The 17083-nt window shown below is 34.4% G+C and overlaps 1 protein-coding gene across 1 annotated transcript in view; it reads right to left on the reverse strand.

Moving 5' to 3' along the window:
• Positions 1–1551: 1551 nt before the first annotated feature.
• The window catches only part of LOC148948263 (3-hydroxyanthranilate 3,4-dioxygenase-like), a 43867-nt gene continuing 28335 nt past the window's right edge, over positions 1552–17083 (reverse strand). The window contains exons 2-6 of the mRNA XM_089093847.1: positions 16542–16704; positions 13617–13723; positions 9828–9943; positions 4856–5085; positions 1552–1812 (exon numbers count right to left, since the gene is read on the reverse strand). Of these exons, the coding sequence (XP_088949973.1) occupies positions 1660–1812; positions 4856–5085; positions 9828–9943; positions 13617–13723; positions 16542–16704 (769 nt within the window). The 3' untranslated portion in view covers positions 1552–1659. The remainder of the gene's footprint in view (positions 1813–4855; positions 5086–9827; positions 9944–13616; positions 13724–16541; positions 16705–17083) is intronic.

Here is a 17083-nt window from a genome sequence, read left to right on the forward strand (position 1 = left end):
TAAGTCAAGCAAGTAAGTCAAGTATAGCTTAAAAACCTTGCCCTTTTGTCCACCCTGAAGGCATTGTTATATACTCTGTGGACTATTGTGAACAAAATGGCTATCTCACAATTTTAATCGGATGCGTTTGTGTAAAAGAGGGTGTCAGGGAGGGGGGACTCCATCAATGTTGACTTTTAATTGGGAACTAGAACTATACTTTCTCTAAAGTTCTTCCTCTAAAGTTCACTCGACCACTCCTTCCATAAAAACTTTGTATGCAAACCCGGGCATAACTAACAACCCTTGCCCCAGACTAAGGAGGGTTGTAGCTACCCCAAAGACTTTGTTATGTGAACTTTGGACTGTTTTTGAACAAATGGCTATCTCAAATTTCTATCTTGTGTATTTCGGTAAAATACAAATTGTAGAGGGGGGGCTACTGGCCTCCGTTAACTTTCTGTGTCATCCTCACCCCAAAAAAAAAATACAATAAATAACCGAGTCGAACTCAAAACGAGCAGAAATTAACATGAGTTAGGTTCAAAACCCTATGCTCTCCCAAGACCAGAACATAATTTGCACTTTACTGAAAAAAATACAAATGAATGTGTATTGTCAGTTTAATATACATATACTGATGTTTAGTAATCAAAATGTTAATATTCTTTGATTAATTAAAGTTTTAAAAGTAAAAACATTTATATTTTTTCAGTAAAGTGCAAATTATGTTCTGGCCTTGGGAAGGTATAGGGGTTTTGAGCCCTATTCATGTTAATTTCTGCTTGTTTTGAGTTTGACTCGGTTATTTATTGTAATTTCTGTTCGTTTTGGGGTTCATTTATTTATCGATGCTGATTTGTGTTAGTTTCACGCTTGGTAGATTATTTGATTTTATTTTTGCTCATTTTTGGTTTAATGGAGTTCTTTACTTTTCCTTAAAAAACTTCTTTTGTGAAAAAAGTTTTTTTTTATTTACTAAAAAAAACAGAATGATAAGAAACGCATATGAACGTTACGTCTAAGCTTTTCAGGGAGTAATAACTTCTTCTTAAGCCTACACAAAGCGTTTAGAACCGGAGAGGAACCGGGGTGGAAGCGTTTTAGAACGTACTAGAACCGGAGAGGAAGAAGCCCCGGGAATTCCAGTTTAATGGAATTCCGGAAATTCCAGTTTAATTTGCAAGTCTGGGCCCATCTTGGTAACTGCATGATTTTTCACACTTGGCGATGCTCTGCTATCAACAAAAGTCAACGTCGTACGCGAGCAATCTAAATCCTATTCCGAAGACAATTCCCATATTTAAACAAAATGTTTTCCCTTCTTTAAACAAAAGTTTTAAACAAAATGGAATAACACACATTTTAGAGGGAGGCCTAAAACCCCTGAGCTAAATATCAGCGGTTTCACTGGATAATCTTCTTTTTATCTATTCAATGCTTTCAATTTCACAGTCACGGTCTGATAGAAAAAGTTTTCTTGATCTTGGATAGAATTCCAATTAACCTGGCCTATTTGTACGACGCCGTCAAAGTCATATTTTCTAATATTCTGTTTAAAAATCGTAAATATTTTTACTATTCGAACCCTTAGTTTATTATTCAATGTTAATCACAAAGCTAACACCAAAAATAACCACAAAAAAAGAGAGACAGTGTTGCATGTCTACAGTCAGTAATTCAGTTTCGCTCATAAGGCATTACTATTTGCAAGACCCTGGCACCATCTTCTCTGGTAATTTTGTAGCGATGACCTTTACGAATGTAGCCTGTGTCGTCACCTTCTAGAATACGAGTTGCTTCCCCAGCAACGTCAAGGATCGATAATCCACGCTACAAAATGGTAAACATCACAATTAGAAAGAGTGTTTCATTCTAATGAAATAATTTATTCTCTGGTGCTTGGAGATCTTAGGTTAGATCCACGCCAAAGAAAGGAAAAGAAAGTCAATCGTAGAATCTTTTAGCTTTTCATACTTATGCAGCTTTATTAGCTGCAGAATATTAAGTAAAAATGAAAGATTGAGAAAGATTGAGAAATTGATAAGTAAATAATAAGAATAATAAGTAAAAACATGGGCGTAGGGAAGGGGCAGGGGACAGCGCCCCCCCCCCCTAGACCTTCAAGTTTACATTAGATATGGCTGAAAAAGCAGATGGTTTGGAAAAAGCAGTTGATAAAACTCCATCAAACTATCGACTGCCCCCCCCCCCCCAGACAATATGCTGCCTAATGCTGCCTACACCCATGAGTAAAAATGAAAGAATGTAAGTACAAGGCATGAGAAATTAAAGAGAATGAGTAGCAATCTAGTCAGGGGCCATACACTGGCATTGGCAAGCCTAAAGAAACTTTTTTTTTTATAGTACAATAAAGGTAATTCCAATTAAACTTGTTAAAATTAGTCTGATAAAAATATCATGAGAATCTAATTAAAACCAATTAACATATCTGAAAAAGCAAACCCAGAAAATTAACCTTAATTCTAGACAATTTTTTTCATGCAAAAGTAAGTTGGGAGGAGGAATTTAGTCCTGACAGAAATAAATAAAAAACAAGCTTTTTCAATTGGAAGTAAGGAGCAACATTAAAACTTAAAATGAACAGAAATTAGTGTATATATGAGTAGGGTTGCCCCTTCCTCAACGCTGACTCTTTACACTAAAGACTTAAGGTTCTTTGAAAATAATTCCCATTAGTCATTAGTCCCCGGCCCAGTAGTCCTTAAAGAATAAAAAAAATTCAAACTTTAGCGCAAAGACTGAAGGTTGAGGACGGGGCAGCCTCCTAATAAATGGAAGTATACAGAATACTCTTTGTTCATTTTAGGTCTTATTATTTCTTTCAGTACGTTAATGAAAAAGTTCAGTTTTTAAAAACGTAATTTTTTTTTCTGACTGTTATCAAATTATGCCAGGAACTTACTATATGCCAGGCTCTTTGTTTACAGTTCGGCACCCCGGAATGATGGACTGTTTAGCCGTTTGTTTAAGTTGATGTATCTTTAATTAAAAACAGGATTATTCTTTAGTATTAAATTATTTTCTTTAATATATAGAAAACAAATTATTTAATTAACGGAAAATTGATCTCAGGTAAAAAAAAGTTAAAAAAGAAAATGAAGAAGACTGAGTCACTAAGGTTAGGAATAAGTGAAGATAATAAGGTGACGTTGTGTAACGAAAAGATTGATCAGGTGGTCAGCTTCTCTTACCTTGCTAACATTATCAGTAAAGACGGGGGAGCAGCGAAGGTGTTAAAAGTAGAATAGCCAAGGCTCATTGTGTTTTTTCACAGTTAAAAAAAAGTTTGGAAGAATAGGAAGATAAGTCTTCGAACCAAGATTAGAATATTGGAAGGTACAGTGATGAAAATGGTCAAATATGGCTCTGAAGCATGGGCACTCCAAAAAGTGGATGAATATTTAATTGATTTTTTCCAGAGAAATTGCCCACGAATTGTTCTGAATACCCGGCTGACTGACCGTATTTCAAACAGTAGACTATACGAAAGTGTGATTCAATCCCGCTTTTTAGGGCTATAATGAAAGAAAGGTTGAGATGGCTAGGGTACGTTCTGCGGACCAAGGATGACAGATTGTCGAATATTTGATTTTTCGACCAACCGTCTAGGGCTAAACGGAAAGCAGGTCGTATTGGTCTGGGGTGGGAGGACATCATTGAGAAAAATTTAAAGGAAATGGGAACTTCCTGGGGTGTAAAGAGGGAGGTTTTGAATAGATTGGGGTGGAGGAGGAGCTTGCGTAGCTGTGTTGGCCTTAGGCGGCTTGGTGCTACAGTGAGTTGTTAGTAGTAGTAGTATATTAGAATTAAGCCAATCAATTTATGTAAACTAGTTCTGGGGATGTATCTGGCACAATCTGGGAAGCAATTATTTTTGTTCTTTGGGTTTCAACTTTGCTCTTCATTTCAGTAAGAAAAACTTTGTTTTTTTTTATTTATTGAACCATTAGATTAAACCTTCAAAGAATATTTCGCCTATGTGACTAATAGCCGTCTAATATGACAAATAATGACCAAAAGTAATGTGACCAATAATATTCTTCTTTAATAAAATAAAAATGGCGAAAACTAAGAACATAGAAACTATTAAGAAAGATAATAATTCACTCTATAGAATTTTTGATGAAAGATCAGCTAAGACATCCAAAAAGTTTATTCATGCCTTACAGTTTTATCGAAATCTCAGTAAGTAATTGCTTACATTTTAATAAAACAGTATGAAACGAATCTTTTTTTCAGTCTCCGCTTAATTTATAGGAAGTGACGAGGCTAAGGCTCAGCCATTTTTTCATTTTGTTTTCTTTAGTTTGTTTTTATTTTATCGGAGAGATTTTAGTTATATGGATCTTTTTTACTGTTTTTTTTTGTCTTATATTTCGACAATGACTCGGTATTTCATCTCTGACATTACCTCTACTCTTTCGTAGTGTGTTTCTGAGGGCTCTCTTTGGAATACATTGAGTTCGATATTAAAAAGAGTGAAAGTATATTAAAAATCAGTTGTTTCTCAATTCATAGTAAAGAACGAACTAAAACTTAAATTTGCTATTTTTTTCATTCAATGCTTGAGATTGGAAGGGTTTATTTCTTTCGATTTGCATGAAACACTATAAATTTTTGGTGTTTTGCGATTGGCAAGTACTGCCCTTACCAATGCACTACCAGGGGGCTATACATATTGCACTATAAAATAATTTGAAAGAAATACTAGTCATACTTTATTGAAAAAGACGGGAGGGGTGAGGGGGCAGCCCTCAAACTTAAATAATTTCTGTTGTTTTCAAGTTTTAATTTCAATCTTTACTTTCATTGGAAGAAACACCTGTTTAATCTAATGTATAACGGGACTTACAATAGCCCATATAAAAGTGTCGGCGTCTTCATTGAGAACTTCATCCTCCCCAGCTCCATATACGATTATATTGCTTTGGTATTTCCCCTGGAACAAATCAAGTTTTCCATTTCTAAGCTTTTGACAGTTGCGGTCTAGCCACTGCTCAAGTGAAAACGGCTCATCTATGCTTACTTTCTCGTCAGGTTTAAATGGAGCTATTACCAGCTGACTGTTAGCCGATGGAGCGCCTGAAATACAAAGAGGTCACGTTAATGGCAACTTTACAATGAATTATATTAACTTGCCAAATTTGAATTATGTTTCTTATGTTAAACAGCTTTCACGCAAAGTATGCAGTTTTCTATGATAAAGGGTTAATCTATTTTAACTTAAGTAAAGCCTTTCCAACTTAAACAAGTCCTTTCGCAAAAGATAAAAAAAACTCCACAAAACCATCATAATCATCGTCTAAAATCATTATAATCATCATAAGTAAACCATTTTAAAATATTTAAAAACATAGAATGGAGATAACAATCTCCAATGAAGGGTGAAAAGCTTCCAAGGAAAATTATATTAATTGGTTTTGAAGCTATTGGATGAGCATTCATAAATTCCATTATATTGCTGTTGTGTTGAACTCTTCCATAACGTAACACAAACTTACATAACGTAAAAATATAAACAGAGCTCAGGTTCAGGTTCAGGTTCACGTTATGCTGGTATTTGACAGGAATGTTTTATATTTGCATTATTTGTTTTACTTGTGTTGTAAATGTATTTTAATTGTTTTATGACAAGTACAGCTGGATTAGTCTGATTCCCGTTTTTCAACGCAGACATTTGCTACAGGTGAATAACCCCCAACCAATAGCACAATAAGTGATACCTGATCTGGCTCAATGAATATTGACTGAAGTGACACCCAAGCAAGGTAGTGATTGCAGGAGGCACAGAATAATCGAGTGATACGAACGCATATGACCGAGTGGTTGACCGCGTCAAACCCCAAACAACAAACAACAACAAGTTATGCTGGTGTGAAAGGTTTTACAGCGAATTCGGAAAGAACCATCAAGAGAAACCTTTTCACGCTCAAAAGTGAATATTTCTGCAAGCAACCATAGTTAAGATTTCTTAGACAGAACCATAATATTCTTGGTATGAGGAATGGCAAAGCTTAACTTGTTTTGTCTGTGAAATGTATCAAAGAAACTGCCAAAGGGTACTTTTCATCAGAATAGCTTTTTAATTTATTAAAAACTCGATGTTTGTTTATTTAGCACCTGTCTAAAAGAAAAACAAAGAAAAAGAAATAGTTTCCTGGAATCTAGAAGCTGGAATTATGTACTTCTGATTAATCATAAAATTACTAATACCTACTAATTTAATTACTGAACTTTCAAGAGAACTTTTTGACCAAGCTATAGAAAGAAACGTCTGGGATTTTTAACCTTACAAAAATAAGCTTCCTTTTTAAGGCTCCCTTATCTATGACAAACAACTGTTTGTGTGAATGTATATGGCAAACCTTTTGCCATAAACATAAAACACAAGTGTTTGTGTTTATGGCAAACAATTTTGAACATTTTTCTCCGTTATTCCCTTTCACTTTATTTTCCATTGCTTATTTTCAGGAAATATTCTTGCAATGCAATCAAACAGTTCGTGGTAACGAACTGTAAGTAAGGAGCGACCCGGCTCAATGGTAACCGAAACTCTAAAAACCGAAATTTCGGTACCAATAGATACATCAAAATAATCAGATTTTAATTTTGATTTCAAATATATAAGTTTCATCAAGTTTAATCTTATCCATCAAAAGTTACGCGCCTGAGAAAATTTGGCTGATTTTCGAAAAAAGGAAGAAAGACCCTCTAAAAGTTATAGAACCTTAATGAAATTCACAGCATCATATTCAGTGTAGCGGAGAATCCTACTATAGAGGTTTCAAACTCCTATCTATAAAAATGTGGAGTTTTGTATTTTTTGCCAGAAGAAAGATCACAGATGCGTGTTTATTTGGTTTTTTTTCTCCAGGGGTGATCGTATTGACCCAGTGGTCCTAGAATATCGTAAGAGAGCTCATTGGAACGGAAATTAAAAGTTCTAGTGCCCTTTTTGAGTGAAAAAAAAAATGAAGGGCAACTAGGCCCCCTCCCACGCTCATTTTTTTTCTCAAAGTCACCCAATTAAAATTTTGAGATAGCCATTTTGTTTAGCATAGTCGAAAATCTAATAAATATGTCTTTTACGATGACTTAATCCCCCACAGTTCTCAGGGGATGGGCTGCAAGTTGTGAACTTTGCCCATTGCTTGCATATTGTATTGGTTATTGGGAAGTATACAGACATTTTCAGGAAGAATTTTTTTTGGTGTGGGGGGGGGGTTGGGGGGCTGGAGGAGGGGTTTACTTGGGAGAATCTTTCCGTGGAGGATGTTTCTTTGGGGTAAGGGACATTTCTATGAAGGGGGCGCCGGATTTCCAAGCATTATTTAAAAAACGATCAGAAATTAAATTTTAAAAAACAAGTTTTTTCAACTGAAAGTAAGAAGCAACATTAGAAATGAAAAGGAACAGAAATTATTACGTATATGAGGGGGGTCTCCCCCAAGTCAATACCTCGCTCTTTACGCTACAGTTTTTTTAGTAGTGCTTTCAAAAAAGCTATCTATTCTAATTAACCGGCCGTTGTGATTCAGGGATTTGTGAATTTAAATAATATTTAACTTTTAACGTAAAGAGCGGGGTATTGACTAAGGGGAGAACCCCATCATATACGTAATAACATATACGTAATAAAAAAAAACAATAAAAAAAAACAAGCGATACGGCTCAATAGTAAGCGAAACTTTTAAAAACGGAACTTTGATGTCAATAAATGTATCAAAAGAATGGGCTTATAATGCTGATTCTAAATATATAAATTTTGTTAAGTTTAGTATTACTCATCAAAGGCTACGAGCCAGAGAAAACTTACCTGATTTTTTAAAGAGGGGGGAACCTCCCTAAAAGTGAAAAATTTTTAATGAAAATCACTGTCAGATTCAGTGTATCAGAAAACCCTATAACATAGGTTTCAAGCTCATATCTGCAAAAATCTGCAACTTTGTATTTTTTTTCAGAAGAAAAATATACGAAAATAGAAGTTCGTTACGTAAGTTAATTTGTAAATTACGTCAGAACCAAATTTAGAGACAGCCATTTAGGAAAAGAAAAGTAAAATTTTTATGCAAATTTTGTTTACTTATCCAATGACAGCGAGCCAAAATAAAAGCTGCATTAACTAAAAAACGATCAGAAATTAAATAAAAAAAACAAGTTTTTTAAACTGAAAGTAAGGGGCGACATTAAAACTCAAAACGAACAGAAATTATTCCGTATATGAAAGGGGCTGTCCCCTCCTCAACGTCTCGCTCTTTACGCTAAAGTTTGACTCTGTCTCACAACTTTATTTTTTAAAACAATAAAAGAATTTAGCGTAAAGAGCGAGGCGTTGAGGAGGGGACAGCCCCTTTCATATACGGAATAATTTCTGTTCGTTTTTAGTTTTAATGTCGCCCCTTACTTTCAGTTTAAAAAACTTGTTTTTTTTATTTAATAAATTTAAAAGCCAGTCAAGAGCTTTGACCTGAAAACTCCCAAATCTTGAAAAGAGAAATTGGTCAGAAAGCCTTCTTAAGCACTAAAATTTTGAGATGGCAACCTATAGAAAGGTTGAGATGGCTTGGAAATGTTTCGTGAATGAATAATAACAGATTGCCAAATATCGTCCTTTTTGGCCATCCATCTAAAACCAAATGAAAAACAGGTCGTACCCGAATGGGGCAGGAATAGGTTGCATGAAAGGATTTAAAGGATATTTAAATTCTTGGGAAGGGGTAAAGAGGGAATCTTTGATAAGATCGGGATGGAGGAAGATCTTGCACGTCTGTTTTGGCCTCAGTCAGCTTGATGCTGCAATGAGTTCCTAGTAGTAGTAGTACTAATGATGATAGATTGCCCGAAATTGTACTTCTTGGCAATTTAACTGGGGCCGAGCAAAAATCAGGGCCTCATAAAATGGGGTAAGAAGAGATAATATAAATACATGTAAAAGAAATAAAAGTTTCTTTGACAGGGACCCCAATTAACAAAAACATATAAGAGCTCAAGAATTTTTTAATTTTGTTTAAAGAAAAAAGATACTGAATTGAAATAAGTAAAGAGCAAAAGACTCTCAACAGGAAGAGAATGAAGAATTGAGTCTGTGCAGCTGTGTTGGCCTCAGGCGTCTTGATATTGTGGTTGGTTGTCAGTAGCAGTAGTAGTATAAGTTGCTTGGGTGGACGAATTTCTGGGAAATGGGTGTTTTTTTACTATTAAAAATCTGGCGCGGTTTATTCCTATAGGTATAACCCATCGTGAGAGTGTTTTGTGATGACTTGGTTCGTTTGTTTATTTGTGTTAGTATCTTTGAATGGTTTTCTCTGCTTTAATCGTTTTGATCAAATGTTTCAATTGAATTGTTTAATTGTATTTGTATGTTGTTAACTGTATTTTTATTTTGTTTGTTTTTGTGGCCATGGCCCTGCAGGGTTTTTCGTGTCAAATATATTATGCTACTATACTATACATCAAGGCTTTCAAGTACTTTCCGCTGAAATAGGTGGAAAAGGTATTATTCGCTGTTCACTGGTGACATGATACATTGCTATGTTCAGTTATCTAAATCGAAATCACGGGTCTGGACTAGGGCTTCAGGGAACCCAGTACGATAAGCGGATAATTGAAGGGAATCTATGAATTTTTGTATCTTCTTCAGCAATCTTGGCAGTGCTACGGTATGATCAGTAATTTTTAATTTCAATAATGAGATAAGGTGTTTACTGCGTATATCTTTCTAACAAAAAAGAGCATGTACCAAAGGCGTTCTTTTTCTGTAGCGATATTGTTAAGTGGCCCAATAATGGAATTTCTTTTTATCAATAAAAAATCAAAAAAATTACCTGTTTTTGATTCCTCAGATGCATAGAAATCGTCGATAACCGATTGAATCTCTTTCGGTTCTGTATATTTGAACCATCTCTCAAAAAGAACGCCAGAATTATCGTTTGTGTAGAACCTGAAATACCCTTAAATTATTGAAAATATTATTTATAGACACACTGCATTTGTAAATACTAAAAGTAACCTTATTACCTCTACACATGAACCCACGTGCGCAAAAACCCATTTACTCATATGTACACACGAATAATTCAAGGAAAGAAAGAAAGAAACAGAGGGCGACTGAGAAAAGAGAGAGATAGAGAGAGACTAAGACAGAGAGGTATGGAGATAGAGAGAAAGAAAACTCTTGGAATTTTTCTTGGAAAAATCCATGTTTTTAACCCCCAAGGATTATTTCTTGCAATTCATGTAGAAAAATTTGTTCGACGAAAAAAAAAATGTTCCAGTTAGGTTTTTGTTGATAACCAGATTGTCTTTTTGAAAGGTTGAATAGTCCCTGTTTTTCAGAAGCAAAACAAAAATGGGAATATTTTTTTGGATCTGGTGTATTAAGCTAAGAAAAAAACTGCACTGGAAACCAAACCAGATTAAACGTTAGTACGAAAAAATTATCTTTGTTTCTTCAAGTCAAGAATTTATCTAACCATCCTGTAAAGATAGAAAACAAAAGACAAATTCCACAAATGAAGCTAAAAACTGTTCTAACATTTATTTTATTAAGATAATAAGTAACCTTATTATGAACCGTAGGTTTGACGTATTTTTTTCAAAGTTATGAAGGTGAAAAGATAATACTTGATAGTAAACAAGAATGCTATAAAATGATTCGTCCTCCTTCTCAAAACCCACAATTTTGTGAAATTTATAAATTTTTTTTTAACTTGATCACTGAAATATTTACTAAGAAATACAAAACAACTTACAAACTAAAAATTTTAATTAGTTTACATTAAATAATTTTAATCATTATATTGGCTTGAATCATCATTTTATTTAATCATGATAATACTATTACATTTTAATCAGAGTTATATTATTCTGATTAAAATATTCAATAATTGTGTTATTTTAGTTATTGTTTTTAATTTGACTATTATTATATCCAGGGACTCAGCATGAAAATTTGACCCTTAAAAATGAATTTACCTTAACTATCAGTTGTTGCCTCTTTGTCCTCCGGTTGCAGCAACTTAGAATTTTGTCGTTAATTTGAGAAAAAGATGAAACGTTTTCATCTCATAAATAAAATCTGATTTAATATTTGATTCTTTTCAAATGCCCACTTTTGATGCGTGTGCTTCCCCATCTGAGACTTAATCTCAGCCAAGAGCCATTCTTGAAGGTTGAATCCCTCTAGTTATTTTTATAGTTGGGGGGGGGGGGCGTTCTATTTCTCTTAGACATTCGGTGCCTTTCCGCCCGCCTTTCTGAAAGTCAGTAAGTCCCCCTTCACCCTATTGGAAAAGCAGAGAATATTACTCCTTTACGTTTCAAGCCCTCTCAGCTTCTTTCTTCACCCATGTTTTTCTTGTTGTCATTAGGTCCCACTATTTGAAGCAGATAATAGCAACTTTGTAATGGGGGGTCTTCATAAGAAGAAGTCACCCAAAAATAAATCTTACTGAGGCAACAATTCTTGCACTTGAGATTGCACAAAATGTAGCAAAGATTGTAGGAGTGGTCGCGGAGAATCCAAAGAAATATAAAAAAAAGGATGGATAAAATTGGGTCGAAATTACAAGAAAAGTAGCTGAGATTCTCAGTAACAAATTCATACACATACACGAAAAGTGGCGCCAAAAGCTTCAAAACTGGAGCTGAGAATGCAAGGATTATAGCCGTGATGGCTCCTCTTGTCAATCTTGTCACTCCTCTTATTACTTTACATTTTATTTTGTCCGTTCTGTTATGAAATCAAAATTTTAGATTATGTGTGCATTATTCCATTTAATTATTTCTTTGAATGCCGTTGGCATTGTGCGACACAGCATTTTCGCTCCCATTGAAGCCTTAAAAAATTCTTATAAAAGATTAATTTCATTTTGTATTATTTTTTTGTGTGTGTGAAGACAACCAGATACTTTTCCACGAGTCCTCTTTCCCGTCAGTTAGTTTCACCTTCTTTGTGACAAATTTCCAACATGCTTAATATAAAAAAACTTATAATAAAAAAAAAAAAAATGCAAAGCAACGAGTCGACCCCCCAAAGCGAAATTTCCATCTCGCAGTCTTCAGTCACTGTCTTTTTCTAAAATTTTAATCAAAATTTGCGTCGACTACACAAAGAAGATTTGAAAACTCCCGTTAGAGGCGACTACCTCCTTGCTTAGAAGGCCTTAGCGGAGAGGATATAGGAATCTGCAGAAAAAACTACCGTTAGAGACGACTATCTCCTTACTTAGGAGGCCTTAGCGGAGAGGATATAGGAATCCGCAGAAAAATTCTTAAATAGGAATTGTGTCACGGAAGTTTTATGATGCTTCGAAAGTTTGGAAGATCACTATTAATAATTATATTATAACATCAAATTATTATATATTAATAACTTGATATTATATATTAATATATAATATCAATGATATTATATATATAATATATAATATCAATGATATTATATATATAATATATAATATCAATATATTAATATATAATAATAACATATTATATATTAATAAACGGCCACTGTGTATTATTTTTTACCAAGGAAGCAAAACTATTCTGTATTTCATTATAAACAAACTAATACCACATGGAAGGTTTTACCACTTTAATTTTCAATTGTCTCAACAAAACTACAGAACAAACAACAAATCAAATAAAAATCTTAGCAAATAAGGTTTGTTAATTGAATACAGTGGCAGATCTGCAGTGGGGTGAGGGAGCAATCGCCCATACTTTTAGATGGGTTAAAGTCTCTCTTTTATAACAGTTTCACGGTGGACTTCTTTAACTGGAATAAACGCTTTTCTTTCCAAAGTCTAAAAGCGGCTAAAGGAAAATTTTAATTCTAATCAGATCGCAGGTTTTGGGTTCGTTAGGCTAGGGAACCCCCACTCAGAACTATGTGGTAACTAAATTTACCAGTTAGCCTTGGCTTAGAGATTTAAGATTAAATTTTAAGAATTTGAAATAAAATTTCAGAAAAAAATAGTCTAATAATTTGTAGTAGCCAACAGAAGATTAACCTTTAAACCCAAGCAAAGTCAAGGACTTTAGGGACAAACTTCAAATTTAGGGCCCAACCGGGAAATTCACTTGGTTTTGCTTGATTTGGTAAGACAAAGTCGTATCGTTACTTTGTTTATCATTTTAATTTGTCCTAAGAGGGGGGGGGTCATTAGCCAGACCGATCCTAGGCCTTTGATCGTATCAAAAGCTGACCCAAAATTTCTGATCTGTTTATTTTTCCCTTCAAGCTAGTGTCACTTTCGGCTTTACCCGGCGTTTCTTTGCTTCCCAAGGCTCATTAAAAGAAATATTCGCGTCCGGAAGGGTCCCTAGAGTCCTGTCACTTCAGTAAAAAAAAAAAGGTCCCGAAGTCCTTATTTTTGCTCTCTGAATCCGTGGCAGCTTGGAGGCAGTAATTCTTTAAGCAGTGGACTAAAGAGTAAAAGTTAAAAGAGAAGATTTAAGGAAGTAGGAATCGTCATGGGAAGGAATAAAAAGAATCTCTGAATAAATGTAGATAGAAGAAGCGTGCGTAAATGTGTTGGTCTAAGGTAGTTTGGCACTTTGGAGAGTCAAGTGAACACACATTCAAACCAATAAAAGGAGGAAAATAATACCTAATGCTGTCCATTTCCTGTCCAACTCTGCTTCTTTCTACACGGAGACCAATAGTGTTTGAATAGCGCTGAGGAGATTGTGGCACCCTTGCTGGTAAAAGAAACACCTAGAATCAAACATCATTGAATGCACTAAAGAAATAAAATCCGTATCCAATAGTAAATTTTGAATCAGCCAAAATTCCCTGCAAAAATCACATTTTCACTTAGAAAGACATAAGTATATGGTTATACTTTATCGATTGACGAAATCTGAAAATAAATTCAGTGGCCCCTCTTAAGCAAAGCATAGGTAAAATAGGAGAGAGGGGAGAGATCAAAACTCGGTTGAACCATCCAATATGATACTAATGGATGCCACCAAATACTTTTGTCATTATTTTCATGGCTCATGAGAAATTTGTATACATGCATTATGAAATCTACTAGGCAGAATTTCATCGAATACTGACACCCCCTCCTAAAAAAATCATTGGAAAACAGAAATCTAGCTAAATGTAGCATATATATACCCAGCATTTTCTTGTTCTTCTTTAATTGACCTTTTCTTATCACACAAAACATAGTCAATCTCAACTGTTTCATGTGTTTGGTATTTTTTTTTCAAAATTGAGACCAAAACCTTTTTGGAAGCAATTAAGAGATGTGACAGCTGGCAAACACAAAGCAGAATGGACTCAAACATCATCAAAACAATTTGGACTATTGCAATGTGATATTTGGGTTTGCAGGACATAACATAGCTTGGAAAAAAATGAAATGGCTTCTTCTTGAAACACATGTATTGATTGTTAATAAAAAGTCAGGATTTTATATGTTTGAGGGTTCTTTGTACTTCCTCGATTAGATTTAAATCAAACCTCATCATGGGAAACAGTCCACAAAAATAGTTGGGACAAGAACTTTAGATTTTTTTTGAAAATACAAGAAGAGATTTTCTCGAAATTTTGGGGGGTGGATTACCTTTTTTAAGATTGTTTTTTAATGAAACTTCCAAAGAACAAATCTTCGGGGGGGGGAGGAGAATTGTACTCCTCTCCTGTCTTCCCCTTCCCCTTTCATCTGTCACTCCAAGACTTTAGTTCTACTAGTTAGGACCTAAGAATATGACACCTTTGGAACTGCCATAAGAAACTTTTTCCTGAAGATTAGATGATGGGATATAAGTAGTTCGCTGCAGGGTTTACAAATATACGATTATCAAACAGTTCGTGGTAACGAACTGTAAGTAAGGAGCGACCCGGCTCAATGGTAACCGAAACTCTAAAAACCGAAATTTTGGTACCAATACATGCATCAAAAGAATCAGATTTTAATTTTGATTTCAAATATATAGGTTTCGTCAACTTTAATCTTACCCATCAAAAGTTACGCGCCTGAAAATATTTGGCTGATTTTCGAAAAAAGGGGGAAAGACCCCCTAAAAGTTATAGAACCTTAATGAAAATCACATCATCATATTCAGCGTATAAGAGAACCTTACTGTAGAGGTTGCACGCTTCTATCTGCAAAAATGTGGAAATTTGTTTTTTTTGCCAGAAGAAAGATCACGGGTGCATGATTATTTGTTTTTTTTTTCTTTTTCCCAGGGGTAATCGTATTGACCAATTGGTCATGGAATATCGTAAGAGGGCTCATTGGAACTGAAATTAAAAGTTCTAGCACCCTTTTTAAGTGACCAAAAAAAATGGAGGGCAACTAGGCCCCCTCCCACGCTCATTTGTTTTTCAAAGTCAACCACTCAAAATTTTTAGATAGCCATTTTGTTTAGCATAGTCGAAAATCTAATAAATATGTCTTTTACGATGACTTAATCCCCCACAGTTCCCAGGGGAAGGGCTGCAAATTATGAACTTTGCCCATTGCTTACATATTGTATTGGTTATTGGGAAGTATACAGACATTTTCAGGAAGAATTTTTTTTGGTGGGGGAGGGGGAGGGGGGCTTGAGGAGGGGGTTACTCGGGAGAATCTTTCCGTGGAGGATGTTTCTTTGGGGTAAGGGGCCTTTCTATGAAGGGGGCGCCGGATTTCCAAGCATTATTTAAAAAACGATCAGAAATTAAATTAAAAAACAAACATGTTTTTTCAACGGAAAGTAAGAAGCAACATTAGAACTTAAAAAGAACAGAAATTATTACGTATATTAGGGGGTTCTCCCCCAATTCAATACCTCGCTCTTTACGCTACAGTTTTTTTAGTGCTTTCAAAAAAGCTATCTATTCTAATTAAACGGCCTTTGTGATTCAGTGGTGTGTGAATTAAATTTTTTTTTAACTTTTAACATAAAGAGCGTGGTATTGACTAAGGGGAGAACCCCATCATATACGTAATAACATATACGTAATAAAAAAAAAAACAATAAAAAAAAACAAGCGATACGGCTCAATTTTAAGCGAAACTTTTAAAAACGGAACTTTGATGTCAATAAATGTATCAAAAGAATGGGCTTATAATGCTGATTCTAAATATACAAATTTTGTTAAGTTTAGTATTACTCATCAAAGGCTACGAGCCTGAGAAAACTTACCTGATTTTTTAAAGAGGGGGAAACATCCCCTAAAAGTGAAAAAATTTTAATGAAAATCACTGTCAGATTCAGCGTATCAGAAAAACCTATAACATAGGTTTCAAGCTCATATCTGCAAAAATCTGCAACTTTGTATTTTTTTCCAGAAGAAAAATATACGACTATAGAAGTTCGTTACGTAAGTTAATTTGTAAATTACGTCAGAACCAAATTTAGAGACAGCCATTTAGCAAAAGAAGAGTAAAATTTTTATTTTTAAGTAGTTAAAATTAAATTAAATTTTATTTTTTAATTAAAATTAAATTTAATTTAATTAAAGGTAAAATTAAATTTTTAAGTAGTTAAAGCAAAAATACGTAAAAACTAAATAAAAATAAACTTGTTCTCTTTCTAACCTCTCCTTTCTTGATAGTGATTTTGCGACGGATCCCCTTTTCCATCACATATAAGTCCATATCCCCAGTCTTCATGTAGAAAAATTGGTCACAGTTTGTTACACGATAGTCTTTTCGTAGCCTTGGACCTCCAACACAGTAAACTTTCAGTTGCTTGTCATACCTGATAAATAGTAATAAATTGGTTTAGAATAAAAGTAAAAAGAGATTAAAATTGAAATAACCAGAAAGCGCTATAAATTTGACAAGACATCCTCCCCTAGCCAGCACCTCTTTTTGCTGGAACATAATTTACCATTGATTTAGAACACTTTCATAAAAAAAAGAGAATAAAACGAGTGTATGCCATGTGTTTCGACCATCCAAAAACATTCCGCCAAAAAACAAGTTTTGTCCTACTGTGTTTTTAAGGTACGGGGTAGCGCGGATAGTAAAGGCAAATACTTTGTTTCTGGCTAGGATAATGTAAAAGAACGCAGTTATTATGTGGCAATTCGCTTTTACAACCAAGTAGCGGATAGGTTTCTGAAGTTGCGTACTAA

Source organism: Artemia sp. Qi Xiang Cuo, chromosome 9 (assembly GCF_049724085.1).
Source record: "Artemia sp. Qi Xiang Cuo chromosome 9, ASM4972408v1, whole genome shotgun sequence".
Classification (NCBI taxonomy): domain Eukaryota; kingdom Metazoa; phylum Arthropoda; class Branchiopoda; order Anostraca; family Artemiidae; genus Artemia; species Artemia sp. Qi Xiang Cuo.